Raw genomic sequence first — 19,567 nt, 5'->3', positions numbered from 1 at the left:
ACATCTTAACGCTGAGCGCCAAGTGAGGCAGCTGCTGGTACCATTTTTATAAATCTCTGGTATGACATGGCTGGGATTTGAACCCATGGCCACTCGCATCGGACGCTCTAACCACTAGGACATCTGAGAAATCTGTTGAGCTGTTGCTCACATATTTCCTTTGTTTCAAGACAACAATGCTGTAATCTCACTACATTGTCTGCAGTGTGGCAGTTTATAGTGATGTCTAGCACTGGGGCATCATGAAAACTAGATAAATCCTGAGAGATAAGAAGTTTTAAGTTTTAGTTCTTGCAGGTTTTATAGTGAAAACTACCAGGACAGTGTTGTTCCTACAATAAGATGGCATGGAGATGTACCATGCCCTCTTTACAGTGCCCCCTATTGCCCTGGCAGTGCACCCATTACCCGGATAATGAAACTCCTTCTTAAGAAAAGCCAATGTCAAATATAAAGTGATCTTATCTACTCCATTCACCTGAATAATATTTTAAGTAAAACCAAAAAATAAGATGCTACATTTTACGTAAAACCAAAAAACAAGATGCTATCAGAAATAGTTTGCAATATTCAGGTGCTCGTTTGGAATAACTTGTGATAATAAATCAGCCAGAAGTATATCTATTTCCATAATAGATGGATAAAATAACATTGGGTGATTCTTCCTATTAACTCACCCAGCCCCAATCCTGCCTGTAGGCATGATGTACCCTACTTTCGAGCTCTGTAGTATCAAGGACACTTACGATACACCCAAGTGGTATTACAATAAAGCAGACAGATGTAACTCAACAATCATATAAAAAATGCTGAGAGGAAAACATCTTTTCAGACCCAAATTTTTACACCTATACTGTAGTATCATTTATTTTTGTTGGGCTCAATTTTTGTGGTTTTGTATTTTTAAAAAAGGCATTTTCGTGGGTACTTAAATTTGTGGTTTTACCTGTCAAAGTTTGCATATTAGTATGTATTTAATTTCATGGTTTAACTTCTACAAATACCCAAAATAAAGAATAAAAAAAAAAAAAACTATGCCAATGCAAACGGTGGTCACTTTAATGTTTAAAGCAATACTACCACCTGCATGAGCACAAATCAAAGACCTGGCAAGTTCAATACTTACACTGTGTTTTCGACTAAGTGAATAACATCAGTTGAAGCTGACGCAGCAAATAAAACACCTGTCAAGATTAATCACTTTTGCCATGTTTTTGCTTGAGTGCTCAACATCAAAGGAAGCCAACACAGCCAATTGGTTATTAAAGAATAATTGAAGCCACACTTCCACAAGTGGTATGCTAAACAGGTCATGGACGCCATTATGGAAAAAGATGTTACTGGTGACGACCAGTGCACAGTATTAGTAAACCTTGCAACCTCATTAATCAAGCCAATTCATGCTGAATGGATAATTGTAGCTCATGTAACAATGAGTGAAAGATTGGACATAATTATCAATGGTCCTGAGAAAGCTGTACTTGTTTAATTCAGCAATTTGGGGATTACTTACCTGAGAAGCATCTGTGAGTACCACAAGACTTGATTGACACGATGCTAATACAGTGTCTTTGTCCAAAAATCTGTGAAGTGTGAGCTTTAATACTCTGCTGTAATTAATGTATATAGTGTTTCATTAATAACAGTATTTCAAGAAATAGTATTTTACAGGGCTGTTGTTCTTTTGGATTAAAATGCATCCATGGATAAAATGTAATGTGCTTTCAGAAGGATTTAAATGTTTCAACAACAGTTGTACTCAAATGAAGGATCGATTTGAATAAATATTACATTTAATTTTCATATACTGTTATTTTGTATCATTTTTTCTTTCATTTTCAGTATTACTATTGTTTAAATACCTTATGCTTTTTCTCTATTTTCTCTCTATCCTTACTTTCCTCAGATACTGATTTAAGGCAGTGAGTGTAATATTACAGCTATCAGATACCTTATCGAATGTGTGCACTGAAACAATATAAAATGATCTATAATTCTTGTTTCAAAAGGTTCAAATAGAAAATAAAATAAACACATGTAAAAGCTAATATTTAATTACCAGATTACAGTATTGACCTTGATTTATCAAATCTAGCTGTGTTAATCTCTGTTACGTATATATGATTCAATTCATATTTAATTTTTTTTATTGTTTGTCACCTTTAAAAATTTATTTTTATTGTACATGCTATTATAATAAAATCTTGTTTACGTGATTTAAAAAAAAAAAATTTATTGTGGGAATCATAAGGCTGAGATCTAGGCTGTGTTGGATACGTGACCATGACTTGTAAATAGTTTTTACTGAAGTAAACAACTTTTTTTAAAATTTTATTCTCAAAGTAAAATGATTGGTTTTTATCAAGGTCCTACTGGGCTACGTGATTTTAAAAAAATGTAAACATGATCACGTTACCCTTTATTTTGCAATTCAGGCATTTCCGAAATTGTGCATTATTTAGCTTTTAAATAGTGATGCTTAGAGAGAGATCTCTCAGTCTGGGCTTATAACACTTGATGTCAAGGTGTTCTTTGTTGTGTCAGTTTGGAGTTCTTTTGAATTATTTGAATTCAAAAGGATTAATTCTTTTATTCCTGAAAATATGTGTGCTCATATGGAATTCTTGAACAAAGACATTTCTTCAAAATTTTATTCGGATTTCCAAAATTGGAGCATTATTTCTTGTGTTTCTACAATGAACTGTAGACAACCACATTATACAGGATACAGCATACAGCATCTCGCCTTCCATCTTGGATTCTTTGTCATGACGCAAACTTGAATTCATTATAACATTTCATTATCAGGGCTTCTAAAATTGTATTCATGGATTATTCTTGGATTTTTTTGGATTTGATCTGATTCTTAAAACAGTAAGTTCTTATTTTTTCATTTTTTACAGTATTTTTCGAGGGAAATAAATAATTTGTTACATTTTACAAAGCTTGTTGTTTTCACTCTTTCTTGTGTTGTTGTTTATTCAAGCCTAAACACATAACATAAGACTAGAAATGAAACACTAAGAAAATGGGGGGGGCATCATCCTATGTGGCTTATTTTTTATTGGGGATTTAAATTCGTGGTTCCAGATTCCATTTTGTAAACAATGTGAGGGGTCATGATCTATTTAAATCAAAATCTGATGGATCTTTATCATGATTAAATATCTCTTCAGCTGTGATGCCTGAATGTGTCAGATATCATGGAGCTGTGATGCCTGAATGTGTCAGATATCATGGAGCTGTGATGCCTGAATGTGTCAGATATCATGGAGATGTGATGCCTGAATGTGTCAGATATCATGGAGCTGTGAGGCCTGAATGTGTCAGATATCATGGAGCTGTGAGGCCTGAATGTGTCAGATATCATGGAGCTGTGATGCCTGAATGTGTCAGATATCAAGAAGCTGAAGCCCTAGATGGTAACTAGTGCCCAATTTTTCTCACAGTAGAGCCAAAGAAAATGGTAGGCTAGTTGAGGGATCAAGGCATTCAATAGGACGATGCTGTTGATTTAGTACCAGTCCATAAAAACAAGCCACTTTCTCACATAGGTCTTCAGAGTGGACAGCCTTCTTGCTCTCATGATTCTCTCCACAATCGAAGGTCAAAATTCTTTCTCTCACAAGGCTGTCCTGATAACAGGCAGAAGTGGAACACTTGTGACCAAGTTGTTTGAGAAAATTAGGTTTTGCCATAATCTTCCAGAGTATATATGATATGTAATCAAGTATACTGTTGAGCGAAGACTTGTTTCATCTGCACATACAATGCATGAAACTGTACATATTCTGTACACACAAGGCACGTCGCATTCCTTCCTTGAACTTGTTGTATATTTTATACTTCATCAACAGGTTTCACTTAAACAACATTATAAAATGAAACACTACCAAAAATGTATAAATGAGCAATGCATCATGTTATTAAGTTGCTAAAATAAACCGTTAAAAAATGGGTAAGTGAACAATAGGCAGTTTGCACAGAACCATGAATCACAACATGCATCAATGATAGCATGTTTTACCATGCTGTCTAAATGAACAAAATATGAGAAAGTGAGAAATTCACAAAAATACTGGAAACATTTCAGAAACACAGAAGTCTACCATGCTGGCACAAACATAAATTAATTTTTCAAGTAATTGTTTTTTTACACTGTTTGTTCTGAAACAGATCTTTGTTCCTGAGTTGTATGTTTTGGGACACATTTTAATGATAATACTGATGCTTAGCTGGTAAAATGTTTCTTAATGGTATCAACTGTAGTATAAAAATCAAATCATGTCCAAAAATGCACTAAACTGATTTTTTTAAAAATAATAAAATAAAAAAGGTCATTTTTTTTTACACCATTCTAACTGAAAATTTTTGAAGATTTTTTTATATAAATCTAGGTGCAATATTGGAACTTGAGATATTTAAAGTAAGTACAAAATACTTTAAATTCATATATTTTAATTAATCATGCCACTATTCCCAACAAAAATGCATATAGACTATCTTATGCACTGCATTTACCTTTTTAATTATGGTATTCATGACACAATACCATATCTATATTTATTTGGATTTTAATAATTTAAAATGTTAAATATTAACTACCACACAATGGAGTGTTCAATGTTGTTCACTCTACCATGTTTATTAGTCAGTATGTTACTTCTATTTTCATTTAAGTCTGAACAACCTGTATTTGTATTACATTTTGTTTTTCTGTGCACTGTGTTTTTAATGCAATAACAATTCTGATTTGATTTATATTTGCCTTTTTTGCTAGCCAGGTCTAATTCCAATATTTCCTTAGTTATCTGACAGTACAAAGCAATTAGCTTGTAATGGCAGCATTCATTTTTTCCCCAACCATCTGACTGAGCTGCGAATTTGATATTTGCTCAGTGCCAACTAGTCCGTCCTATATTCAGTTAACAGTTTATTGAAACGTTATGTGATCATTAGAAACCTATTCATCTGCAGCATTTGCTTTAATAGATTTCACAGAATGTATGCTCAAAGTGTCACATACAGAGCACCAGCAGTTTCTTTATTTCAATCTATTTTTTAAAATCCTGTCAGTACCAGTAAAAATAAACCAAGGCCAGCTTCCCTAGGTCAACCGACTATGCATAAAAAAAATCATCACACGTAAAATAAACCAGTCAGCTTCTGGGGCTGGCTTGCTTTGCAAATAAATGAACATTGTATTTGATGCTCCAATTTCTTCTATCATGTGTATTTATTCAACACCCAAGCTTCTGTTTGCCAAATTGTTATCGTAATTGATACAAGCAGGCACTAATGTCTTCAGGGTACAGCATACAGCATTAGCTAATATTTTTGTAAGCCATGCTAGCAAAAGATATTTTCATCTGCGCTCACAGCAAATGAATAATGATTTTTATTTGTGAAATGTTGTTATATTATTAACCTGGATATAATAAATATTTTTTTGCACAATACACCATGCCATGTTTAAATTGTTGGCTAAACTTTCAAGTTCACGGATTCTTTGAACCTTTATTTTTCTGTCCTGGAAATATGGCAAGTGCTACAGTGAAATTTGCTTATGGATTAATGTGCTGATGGATAAATTATTCCTTCTGGCTGGTAAGTGTATTATTTGTCATTAAATATTGTAGGTATATTTTTGATTCAACTGGGGCACAGTGGAGATGCTTAACAAAATTAGAAAAAAGCATGTTTTATATAACACTTTTCTGGCTGTTACTAAGTTTTCCGTAGTTGTTAAGAGAGTAGGAAGGCTATGAAGTGTATAGGTCTATAGTATATATGCATGGATAAGTGTTTTCTGTTATATTGTTCATTTCACACAGCATTGAGAATTGTATCCTATCTGTAGCACAGTTATTTTCAGGTCAGCGTCATTAAATGTAGCTAACAGTATATAATTCGTTTCACACAAAGTATTTAAAACTAGTTAGGTTGCTCTAATGAAGCTGATTTAAAAATGTATTGAGCTAGGCCTGCATATAGGATAAAACTGACCATGCTGTGTGGAGCGAACAAGCATAATACCAAAAACCTCAACATCATATGTGTTTGTCTTTGTCTCTCTCGAACTGTTTTTGTATGGTGTGTTCTCAAAGATGGATTTAACTTAAGTTACTATGTTTTTGTTACATATTTGTTGCTGTTGTTGTTGTTTGATTTCAGTACAACTACGTCAGGCACAGCAAAGACGACAAGGGTTTCTTTTTTTTAATGCAGTTCTGAGCGCGTGGACACCCTGACTGAGACAACTGGTCTGAGATGACTAGACTGAGACAATAAAAGTAAGGTTAGCAAAACAAGTAGATTTCTCTGTCGCATGGGTGAGAAATATAATTATTAATGACTTACAGGGTGGTCCAAGACAGCCATGGAAAAGAACATCTCCACAGGAAGCATTGTCCAGGTCTAGACACAAAGCAAGACGGCGAACTGAAACAAAAAATGCTAAAGCTCATAATTCATAATTTCCTTTTGTGATATCAATCATCTAGACAATACACCGCCAGAGGCTAATCATAAGGTATATTCATAAATATTTATTAAAAAAAGCAATTTCATGCACATTTAGTACTATTATAATTTAATTTGGTGATGATATGCAAGTAGTTCAAGTGCTTCATATAAACATACAGAACATTCATATACAATATAGCTAGTTCTTATTCAAATGAAAAGCATTTAATTTGGTGATATTTGTATTTGTAAACATCTTATTCTAACTGAAGTAAACTTTACTACTGACCATGGAGGACGCTACCTTTAGCACAGACCATGGAGGACAATACCTTGCCAGAATGTTATGATCTATTGCCAAAAGTTATGCATAATACTAACTCACTTTAAAATGTAAAAATATGAGAATGTGTGCTAATGTCTTAGGAAACAAACAGTATGGTTAGTGTTGGCTGATTTAAAACATACATTACAACAGTAACTGAGCAAATATATTAAAAGAGTCACATGTAAACACAGCATTCCATCATTATAGTGCCCTACATTATATCCATGTTTCTTGTTATAAGGCAGGTACAATGCATGCATTGTGGATTATGGAAAATCCACATATCCATGGTGGAAATCAATCCATCCACACTGATGTCCCCATAGTGGACTGTAGTGGATGAATTAAGTTTTATTGCCCCAATGGAAAGTTGCAGGAATACAATTTGTGTAATAGATAACATCCACTAGATCAGGGGGAACATATCAATTAGCTGAGGTACAGCAGGCAGTGCAAAATGCTCTTTTGAGCTGTATGCAATACCATTTAATACTCAAAGCATCACCCAATAAAGCAGGCAGACATATATGTATTGTGAGAGATGTAGCATAAATTTCAAGCAATGAGAATATTTAGATACTTCCCAAAACAAAAAAGGTTTGATGATAGTGATTTTGATGAGATTGAGATATTCTGCTTTAAAACAAACAAACAAAAGAAGAAATCTCAAACAGGTATCAGCTGGTACATAAAAGAAGTTTGTTGTTCTTGTTTTGGGTTTAATGCCATTTATCAGCACAGAATGGGATATACATGGCAGCCAGGATAACTGGTGGAGGAAGGACCTTGGAAAACCTTGGTAAGATCCACCCACCAACAGGAAGCTATGGGCAAGCTTTCTTGTATACCCACATTGGCCGAGCCCAAGACTCAAACCCAAGCTGAAAAAGGTGAGTTGGCAGTGATCAATAAAGGCAGATGTTTAACCATTTCACCACCCGAGGCCCCAAGAAGAAAGAATACACTGAACCAATGTGTAACATGACTGCATGGACTACTTAAAGAATTGTTAAAACAAGGAATGCAACATATGCTGTGAGGTTTTTTGTGTCATTCCTACAGTCTTTTTTTCCAAAATGTTTGCTTAACATACTCCCATAAATAAAACATACATACTACTATCAAAACTACATCCTCATGTCCAACCTCTGTTTAGTACATCTGCACAAAATTTATATATCCATGTAGCACATTTTCATAAGAACTAGAAACACATTTACCTATCCTCTTGCTGTCTACATCAAGACTTTGCAAAGCATATGCTGGTGTATTCTTTTGCCAACAGCTCAAATGAATATACTCTGGATGCCTGCTTTGCTCATCTGACAAGTTTAATATTACCAATGGATTGGTGAAAGTGGTGAAAAAGGTCATCTGATGACTTTAATACATGTAGTACCAACTGGATGGATGAAAGTGATGAAGAAGTTCATCTGATGACTTGAATAGCTGTAGTACCAATAGGACGGATGAAAGTGATGAAAAAGGTCATCTGATGACTTTAACACATGTAGTACCAATTGGATGGGTGAAAGTGATGAAAAATGTCATCTGACATGTTTATCATTGCCAAATAGATGAGTGAAAGTCTTTGCAGTTGGACTCAACTGATAAGCAAGTACAAATGGTAGCACTCTTTTTAAATTGAATGGAAACTTATACAAACATAGATGTGATACGAGTATCAGCTGTGGATACATTAGTATTTAGTGCAAAGTAAACTGCCTCTAGCTTTTGTACATCAGTTAAGTATCAGCTTGTGGAATTTCTTTTTATTCAATTTTTTTTCTTGTTCTGCTTGTACTTTTATAATAAGCTGTACACATATCTATCAATTATGCCTTGTATACCACCTGAAATTACTAAGCCATCTAGCCATGTGTTTGTCAATGCTATAAAATCTATCTCTAACTGCATGTTGTTATATCCCTTGTATTTCATCGTGCATATACACTATCAGTAGCACATCATTCCTTTTTAATTGCTACTGGCCATAATTATCAATTATCAAAAAATAATATTGCCTACGAGTACCTGACATTTATTCAAATTGACAGATTTCACTAAGATACTTGCTTGACATAAACTTGTTTCAAATCTCATATAAAAGACACATACAATAAATATCTATCACACATGAATGCCTTAAGCATTTGTGATACAATGGAGCTTTTTTGGTTAGTAATTATATAGTGCTTTCAATATACTTCATACATGGATACCTTAGAAGTGGTACTGAAATTATAAAGAAACTATTACAAGCTATTACAAACTACCACATTTGAAATGGATATTATATTTATGTCTCAGGTAACATCTGAGGGTCGGTAAAGGGAATCTCTGCTTCTCTTGACAGATCTATCAAGGAGAGGAATGAATAGTTATATTTGGTTGCCTAGTGACAGGAAGCTATTCTTAGGAATGAACTAGAATGTACTAGAATGACTGAACAATCAGAATGGAACAGAACATAGTTTGGACCTTTGAATATCATATGGAGCTTGCTCACTCTACCTGTTGAAGTTAGTGTTATCATAAATTGTAAGTCATTCAGGTGCTTCAGTGTTTGTGCAATGGTACATCAGAATAAGGCTGAAATTGGATTTTCATTATGTAAAGACATACAACTTCATAGGATCTCTTAGAAGTTCCTTCATGAAGGGGTTCTGATAAGTAAATATGCAAACCCTCTGACACAGTTCAGATCGCCCACCATTTTACAAGAATGGTTGGTCTGATTCTGACTAAAAAGGAATAGTCTGATGCCTCATGTCGGTTGCCAGAGGGCACTGGTGACAGTGTATCACTGACGATTGATAGACAGCCTGTCGAAGGAGAACTGTATTCCACTCTCTCCCCTTCCTGCATGAGTGCAAAAATAAGAGGATATAACTGCCTATAATTTGCTTGGCCAGCAGAAAATAGAGAAGGGAAAAAGAAAAAAAAACTGCTATTGAGAACTGCCACTGAAAATTCTTTGGTGACAATCAACCTTTCTCATGTATAAACCCTTACAGTGTCATGCAGAGATAGGAGATCGCACTAAAAGGTAAAGGGTGACTCCTGCCTTTTGTATTCCCACCTCCTCAATTTGATGTGTGAAAATAGAAGTGGAGAACTGAAAGGGAGTGAATGAATAGAAAACATCAATGATCATTAGTAGTTTTTTTCACTAGATAAAAAAATCATCAGATGTGCAAAATTATGGTAGAGAGGGAGTCAAAACAACATTCTGGACTAAATCTGAAACAGCATTAATGACTAGACAAAGTATGTGTGGAGAAAATATCCCTGAATGTGTCTTTTTACTAGTGGAGTAAGAAAGTTGCATACAAGTAACTAACAATGAAGAAGCTTTTGCATTACTGTGATCACAAGTGCTCCAAAAGATGTCTGATAACTTTTGCAATCTTGAACAACTGTAACAAGGTTCTGAATGATGACAGTTAGTTATCATCATCTACATCTACCAAGACAATGATTCAAGGTGGAGGAGGAGGAAGGCATTATGATGGAGACAAAATCCTATAGATATATTCTATCACTGCTGTGAACTAAAGGCAATCATTGTCAGATCATAATGTTCCAGGGAAATGATGGTGAAGTATCATCAGCATGCATTATCATTTGGCCATTGGATATGCCATCTGCATTGATCACATTGTGCAATGCTGGTCTGGCAAACCAGTTAAGCTCTTTGACAGCTCCATAAGTAATGCCAGTTTGCTGTCTATTTCATAGGAATGTTCAATCTGTTTAACTGGTAAACTGGCTCAACAGCTGCAAATAAACAAGTAACGACCACTGTAAACATACAAAGCTTGTTCATTTGGCAGGACTGGTTGGTCTGCAAGTGGATGGCATATCAAAGATGGTATATGCTTTGTGATATGGTCAGTATCGGTATCGACTGTCAGCCCGACCTTTATATTATCTGTACTGTATTGTTGACATAATGAAATTGAATATCTTCATGTTCAGCATGTTTTCTTAATATTGACATGCAAGCTCTCATTGGCAGGTCCTAGGCTTATCCCCATATATATGTTGTTGTTTGTTATGGAGTCTAATGTCATCTTTCAGCACAAGACAGACTAAACATGGCAGCCAGCATAAATGGTAGAGGAAGAACCCAGGAAAACCCCTCAAAATACCACAGAAAGCTAATGGCAAGCTTTCTCACACTGACTGAGCTAGAGACTCAAACCCACACAGACAGAGGTGAGATGGCAGTGATCCGTAACGGAGAGCGCTTTAGACCACTCAGCCACTCGGGGCCCCAGGTGAGATGGTAATGATCCATAATGGTGAGAGGTTTAGACAACTTGGCCACTCGGGGCCCCAGGTGAGATGGTAATGATCCATAATGGTGAGAGGTTTAGACAGCTTGGCTACTCAGGGCCCCAGGTGAGATGGTAATGATCCATAATGGTGAGAGGTTTAGACAACTTGCCACTCTGGGCCCCCAATTACAACATATAAACACCATTTCAAATTGCTGACATCAACAATAAATCCATTTGAGTCATATTGCGATTCCAAGGCCTGATTGGAATTACCTGTGCTTTGTACTGTATTCACAGATAAACTATATTCTAGCACTGTTTCTGCATCTGCATGGGGGTGATGGTGAGGGCTTTGAAACAGCACCCATGAGATTAATCAATTAATGATTCAATTTTATTCACAGATACAGTATGTTATGTCTTTATTCTGCATGTTCTAGGGGCTGGAGAGGTCATCTTGACATCACCCATGAATGAAATAAACATGTCTACTTTATTTATGGATACAGTTTGTTCAGGTGCTGTTTCTGCATTTGCCCGATGGATGGAGAGGGCATCCTGACATCTCCCATGAGACTAATCAATGATTTGTATGTGAAGTTATGTTATAATGTACTGGAGCTTGCTCACTTTTTGCATCCCTTGAGCTGCTTTTCAATATTTTTTACCATTTCCATACCAAGTGCAATTGTATGCATTGACACATCCTGTGTCTATCCTCCATAACCTTAAATCTTTTCCATTTCTGTAGTACTTGGTTGTCATCTTTGTAATGAAGAGAAACAAGCAAGTGTGCACATGTACTCACATTGAAATAATGTAATCCATGTTATCAAAACAACTCAGAAGTGTAATAGCTGATACTTATAGTGCCTGAAAATATCTCTGGTGAAATTGAATGTTACTGATCAAAAATCACATGTGACAATAATGAATGATATGACAAGTACAAAACTATTAATAAATTCACCAGAATTCACAAGGTTGATTAACACACCATATAAAACAACATTCGGACTTACTGTATCACTGAAAATGGAAATTTGGATGAATAAATTTAAGTTATTGAAGACACAGAATATAAATGGAATGTCTGGCAGACAATTTAGCACATGGCAGTGAAAGTAAAAACTGGTTCAAGCCTGATATAATGGTAGACACCTAGCTGACAGAATGGGGGAGTTTGCCTTTAATATGTATAAATAAAGATGTTTTTCAGTTATCCTAATGTAATGTGATCAGATGATGTATTGGACAAAGAAAATAAACTACTGTTACAATCACATCATGATGACTATGCAGAGTGCAACAATTTTTACTTCGGAATCGAATATATTAAATCATCAGTACCCCTTTCATTAAATAGGCTAACAATTGTTAGTCACCTTTGAAAAGTCACAATTAAAATCAGCAGCAAAAATAATGGGCATAGTAAGATTCAACATTACCCTTTTACCAAACACGCACATTAATTTTGTTGTGGCTGTATATTATACAGTGAAACCTCTGAAGACAAAAACACCTCTGATCCAAAATGAAATATTTTATCTGGATAATTGTTGTACATTTACTTGGATTTTTAAAACCTAAGAATAGATGTTTTTAGGTGTCCTCTCACATACAAGTATAATATTTTGTTATGTTATGACAAAACAATCAATATCCAGTCAATCTGTGTAATCAGTTATGTGAACATTTGGATATCACTGCTTTTGTTTTTCTATTTTTGGATTTCATTTAATTTGAATGATTTTCATCTGTTCAAGTCGTTAAGATTGAAAGACACATTTCTGCATCACGAAGTAGTACACTTGCATTTGTGATGCTGTAACAATTGCAAAAAAGTAGGTCCAGTTTGAAATATGGTGGAAAAAGGGGCCTAGAGTTGAAAATCATTGGTTCAGTGAGCAAAATGTAAGAAGTCCAATCTGAACCCAAGGGCTCATGGAGGGATGAAATAGCCAACAGAAAACAATTCATTATATAAATTTAAATGTCTGGTACACCACTCCCTTGATAACTCGTGCCATGATAACTTGTGAACCTGCTTGTAGCATGGGATCAGATATGGATCCCATTTTTAAAAAAAAAAAAAATACCCAGAAAACGTGTTCCTATTTGTTGAACTTGATGAAAATCATGATCAAAATTGGTAATGGAAACTGATACATCACTTGTTTTATTGCTGAAATTGGTAGATAGGACCTGGAAATTGTTATCAAAATTATGAAATATCAACTTTAAAAAGAAGTCATAAAATTTGTTACATTTTCTTTCCAAACAACATTCTTTGTACACTGTAATTAATGATACTCAAGGAAATTTTTATTAATGAAAATGTCACTTACGCCTAGTGCAGGCAGTACTTTGATAAATAAATACCAATTAAATCATTTTTTGTATCAATTGAAATTTGTGATCTAGTTCGATCTTCTAGTTTCTTTTAAGTGTAATCATCATAAATGCAATGTGTCCTGTTGTAATTAAATGTAAAATGTGTCATCTACCGTAACAGCTCTGTCCATGAGCATTTCTCTGAGAACCTAGGTAAGTGCTGATAGTATTTTGATATCAGACTAGCAGAAACATTTGTTGTATTGTTGGACGAAATAAAAAGCGGGCTTACTTTTCTATTATCATGTTAATTATGTCTTTTGAATCAAATAAAGGAGGTGAAATAAACAATTTTTTTTTAAAGGCATATAAATCCTACATGCTTAAGAACCAGCGCTTCAGTCCTATGTCGGGTAACTCATTTCAGTTGATCAATCGAACACTGTTATAAATATTATTGTAAATGTAATCTAATTAAACTATCTTAAATTAACTGACTCAATCATAACTGTGATTAAAGATAGTAAGGTAACCAAGCAAAATGAGTACTTCATAAAATAAAGTGCTTTGTTTCACAGATACAGACCATTGTGGGGAAAACGAGTTTCAGAGAATTCCTGAATTCGTACGCAGAGATGTTCTCAAGGATGATATGAAGTTTCAATACTACTGTCAATGAAATCACAGTATCAATATTTTACTAATTGAACAATTCAAAAATTCATTTCACAAATTGTTGCGTTTTTTAATAAAAAGTAATCTTGTTTGGTAGTGTTATCAACAGTTAGTCTGGATTCTGAATTTGAAGACGCCTTGTTTTGAAAAACTTAGTGTACACCACTCTGGGAACCAGACTAGTCAACAAAAGCAAAAAGATGTGACATCATACATAAATGGTTTTGCGTACCATGTTGTTTGTTCAAAACAGCTGGAAACATGTTATCAATCTTTCAGATGTTGGACATTTGAAAATAAATGTGATTTATACAGAATAACAAAGAACTTCATCAGAAAAAGCACATTATTGAAAATTATTCTCAACATGATTATAAAACAAGGATTCAGTCATTAAACAGCCAAATTTCCCCCCTCCTCAACTCAGCGGTTATCTAGATGTGTTTTGTGTAGCTAATTTTTGAGAGGTCCCTCAGTAACTCGTGCCCTCGCTTATAGTGCTGTCTATGATTTTGGACCCCAATGTGCTCGAGTTATTGAGGAAGAGATGTAATACAAAAAGTCTCTGAATCAGCTGTGCCTCAATTCAACTGTAAATAACAACAATCTCAAGTGAAAATGAAAATAATCTCCCATGCTCCATGAATTGAGTACCACTGGTTGGCTGAACTCTTATTGAGTTTTAGTTTATTGGATTCATTATAGAGACAAACTGACATCTGGTATGTTTGGGTCTGATGTTTTTGTGGCTTATTTTGGGGGCAGAAGGGTTTTGATATGCGGTTAAAGGTTTATTGAAATTAATTTAAAAAAACTGGGATCTGACACATGGTTCAGTTCAAGGTAACTTGGTTTAGTGAGGTTTTGCTTTTGAGAGATTTCACTGTCATTGCACAGCTCTTTCACAAATAACATTTGAAACTCACCTAGTGGAGTAATCCCATAAAATTCTGCCTCATGCTTGAGAGAATGGATATTTACATCCCTACAAAGAAATAAAGCAATACATGTCAGTGGACGAGAAAGGTTTTTAAATTTCTGTTCATAATTTTACTAGATGACACATGATCCAAACAAGTGTCACTCAAAGGGACTGATGCTCTACTGACCAAAAAAATAAAAAAAGATGTCCAAGAATGCAAGCTAAGGCCATTGCTTCTATCTAACTAATGAGTACTGAAACCATCTCTGATGACTGTAACTAAAACAAACCAAATTTGGTAACAAAACCATTGTCTTAGGTCTGAGTAACATGTTCGCAAGATAGCTGTATGGAATTATTTAGTGTCTTTGACCTTAAACCGACTGCTCTGGTCATTTAAGTGTTTAGAGTGTCTGCCTTAGATGCAGCTGCCTCGCTTGGCGTTCAGCACTAAGAGGTTAGTGTGAGGACTGGTCAGCCTGGTGTCAGGATAATAGGATAATGTGACTGGGTAGACATCATGCTACATGCCTGCGACCAGTCCTAACAATAACTTCTGAATGCTGAGTGCCTAGTGAGGCAGCTGTTAGTACCATTTTTATAAGTCTTTGGCTGGGGTTCAAACCTGTGACCTCCTGCATCCAAAGCAGACACACTAACCACTAGGCCACCAGAGCGGGTGATAAAATTTCTCTATCTTTTGAGATATGAATTATTCAATAAAGCATCTAATCAACAAAGTGTCCTGCATCTGCCATTTCTGGGATACGCCCAATCACAAAAGCATCCTAGGCGAAATTCTTCACTATGCTATATCTGTAGAATGCAAAACCTGAGATAAGCAGATTACATTAGAACAGCACAGCAATCTGAATTCCAAGTTTTGACACTGAGAGTGTGTACCAGGAGTCCCTAAAATTCTTATCATTATGGGGTTTTTAAAAATAATAATTAAAATGGGAACTTTTAAACACTGATGGGTGGGATGAGAAGCATTGCTGATACAAGTAGGGTTGTACTGTCATCTGGAAGTATGCTACGATATGGGCAAGGCAAATCTAAGTTTGCTGAGTTTTCACCACCACCCAGTTTGGGAGGAAACACGTTTACTGAGGTAGCAACTGATGGACAAACAGAAAGGATTGCAACATCTCTGATACTGAAATGTGGGAATAATACCTTCAGAAGTTACTATATTTATTCATGTCTCAGAAATGTGTATTGATATACTGTACTGTAACATTAATATTACAATACATAATGATATCCATACCTAAGATCTACATCCTTAGTGCGAAGATAGTTTAGTATCACAGAAAACTGCTTAGGATCTCTATCAATGAAAATCTGAAATTAAAAAAATGTCCTTTAACACCAGTGTAGCAACTCCGCTGATTAAAACAAAAAGTGATTATGAACACAAAATTGGAACTGACTATTACAATTTAAAAAAAGATACAATCATAATACAGTTACAAATAATGGAACTTTGTAATTATGTATAGATGTAGGTCATAAGTCTGCCAATATGCATACCCTTCATCTGCCTTTCTTGTATCAGAAAGAGAAATATCTGTGCATGTTTACACAGTCTGTAATAAAATGCATAATATATTATATTCAATACTGTAGAAATAAGAATTGAATTTTACTCTCAAATGGATTAAAGAGATCTAATTCACTATTACTATTACTACAAAACATCTGAATTAAGGAATGAATGAACACAAAATATTTAGAGATGACAAAATACAGAAAAGAATGGCTATTTTAAATAATCAGAGAAAAAAGTCATGGCTAATAATTTCTGGATGTTTCACATTTTCTGAATAAGGTTTTTAAAAAAACAACTAACACCACTTGCTTGATGAGTTAATATTAACTATGTTAATGGTAAATAATGCATGAGAGCATAAATATATATCTACACTTATCGAAATTCATTACAATATAGCCATACTCACAGCATTGTTCTCATCTTTCAGTGATGAAATCCTTCCACTTAATAAACTGAAAATATATTAAATTATGCACTAAAATAATGTGGCCAATTATCATTTGCCCCTTTTCATACTAATATTATTAACTTCTTACTTGCAATGCCCAGTTCAGCCAATTATCATTTGCCCCAAACTCACCAAAAATTTGTCTTCCTTGCCATGACCAATTCAACCACAAGTTACCCAACCAACAGCAAACTCAAGGGCAAGATCAAAATTTAGGGACAATGTAACAATTTTTCTTTTGTTTCTCGGTAGTAAGTGTTTTTTCCTAATTGATTATGCCTCAAAAGTATCGAAAATGGCTATTATTCTCCACAAACTTTGCTTTTGTGACCAAGACAGTGATATTTTGAATTTTACCTATTTTCCAGAACATTCCAGATAGACTCAATGCTGAGTAAACTTGGAGTAACTTCTAGAACTTTCCAGTAATATAAATAGTAGTATAAATACAGTGGTCTTAAGCCCACCAGTTCAGTTTAGTTCTAGGTGTATAAGTGGATATATATCTACATTTCCGTGGAAGAATCTGCTAAGATGTGCGAGGCCTACAAGGCATATTTTGGCATGACTGTCGGGGATCAAGACAAATCCTGGGCACTTCATTTCACCTGCGAGCACTGTAAAAAAAATCTCTGTAAGGTAAGATGGACAATTGTTGCTCAGAATTTTATGTTATAATTTTTTTTTAATTTTAAAATTGTAAAAGATTTTAATTTTAAAATGTTTTAAAATTTTCAATGTCATTGAAAAAATATATATGAAAAATGTTGCGAGATCTCTTAACATTAGTCATAGATGAAGTAAAGGTATTTTTGTAGGTTAGTACTGAGGGGAAAAGAGATTCATGAAGTTCACTATCCCAAGAATTCATCGGGAATACACTGACCACTCAAGCAACTGCTACTTCTGCATGGTGGACCCTTCCAAACATCAGACTGGCAAGAATGCACCTGCCATCACGTATCTGGACCTTCCTTCATCCATCGCTCTGGTACCACATTGCTCTGAGCTCACCCTACCCACTCCTATGGAGAGAGCAGCCATCTTTAGAAGAGAGCAGCAAGTCAGAGAGCAAGGAAGACATAGATCCAGATGGCAATTTCAGAGGTGGAGCTGAGGAGAGAAACCCATACTACTTGAACCAAAAATACCTCAACGACTTGATCAGGGATCTTGGTCTCACCAAGTCCAATGCCAAGCTTCTGATGTTTAGGCTCAAGCAGTGGAACCTCTTCAATGACAGCTCATCCAGGAGCCTCAAAGCCATGCTGCTCCATAATGGGAACAAGTGCCTATCTCTTCCCCTGGCTCACTCGATGCATCAAAGAGGGTTACAACAGCATCAAGACCTTGCTGGATGCCTTGAATTATGATGAGTACGGCTAGGTCATCAAAGATTTCAAAATGGCAGCATTCCTGATGGCTTTCCAAGCAGGTTTTACCAAGTTACCATGCTATCTTTGCCTTTGGGACAGCAGGGACACCAAGGCGCACTACCACAGACAGGACTGGCCACAGCGGATCAAGTTCTCTATGGGGAGGAACATCAAGTGGGAGCCACTGGTGGATCCCCAGAAGGTGCTGATGCCACCACTGCACATCAAATTGGGCCCTATGAAACAATTTGTCAGAGTGATAAGGAGTCTGCAACCTTCAAGTACTTTCAAGACTTCTTCCTAAGTTGTCTGAGGCAAAGGTCAAAGCCAGTGTCTTCATCTGACCACAGATAAAGAAGATCCTGAAGTGCAATGAATTTCCCAAGAACCTCACTAGTAAGGAGAATGCAGCTTGGGACAGCTTTGTTGAAGTGGTTAGGGGCTTCCTGGGCAATCATAAGGCCAAAAACTATGTGGAGCTGGTGAGACTCTGGTGAAGAACTATGGTACAGTGGGTTGTAGGATGTCCTTAACATCTATATCCTTGATGCTCATCTTGATATATTCAAGGAGAACGAGGGCGTACTTGGAGAAACAAGGCAAGTGCTTCCACTAGGATATACTGGACTTTGAACGTCACTACCAAGGACAGTATAATGAGAACATGATGGGATACTATATTTGGGGGCTGATTCGTTAAAGTGATTTACAGTATAATTGTAAATATAAAAAACTACTCCCTTCTAAATCTTTTGTGGTCATTTTTGTATAACTTTACTATAAATACATGTGAATTTTGATTCATATGTTTTTTTTCTTCTGACTTTATGTGAATGAAAAGACACAAATTCACATGTTTCCTCATTGGAAATAAGTAAATTTCAAATATATCACTGTCCTGTTCACAAAAAGGAAAGTTTAAGGGGAATAATAGCCATTTTCAATTCTTTTTAGGCATAAGCAAATACAAAATAACACTTACTACCCAGGAATAAAAATTGTATTACATAGTGGGATCACAGTGTACTGTGTATAATTTACATCACTGTTGCACTATGTGCCAGTAGAAGAGAGTCAACACTGTTTACCTGAAATCTGGAATAGAACATATTGTGGGGACCCTGATTTAATGGCATGTACTGTGAAATCTGGAATAGAACATATTGTGGGGACCC

General features: G+C 35.3%; 1 protein-coding gene across 3 annotated transcripts in view; it reads right to left on the bottom strand.

Annotated features, from left to right (window-relative positions):
• LOC149805508 (BTB/POZ domain-containing protein KCTD3-like) overlaps positions 1-19,567 on the bottom strand; it is a 91,810-nt gene that overhangs the window by 57,761 nt on the left and 14,482 nt on the right. For all 3 annotated transcript variants that reach the window (XM_089950109.1, XM_089950110.1, XM_089950108.1), the window contains exons 3-6: positions 16,975-17,020; positions 16,284-16,357; positions 15,015-15,073; positions 6,361-6,441 (exon numbers count right to left, since the gene is read on the bottom strand). In XM_089950109.1, the coding sequence (XP_089806235.1) occupies positions 6,361-6,441; positions 15,015-15,073; positions 16,284-16,357; positions 16,975-17,020 (260 nt within the window). The remainder of the gene's footprint in view (positions 1-6,360; positions 6,442-15,014; positions 15,074-16,283; positions 16,358-16,974; positions 17,021-19,567) is intronic.

Source organism: Sinohyriopsis cumingii, chromosome 2 (assembly GCF_028554795.1).
Source record: "Sinohyriopsis cumingii isolate HCF-2022 chromosome 2, ASM2855479v2, whole genome shotgun sequence".
Classification (NCBI taxonomy): domain Eukaryota; kingdom Metazoa; phylum Mollusca; class Bivalvia; order Unionida; family Unionidae; genus Sinohyriopsis; species Sinohyriopsis cumingii.
The sequence above is the reverse complement of the archived record's forward strand: the minus strand, read 5'-3'. Positions and strand labels throughout refer to the sequence as shown.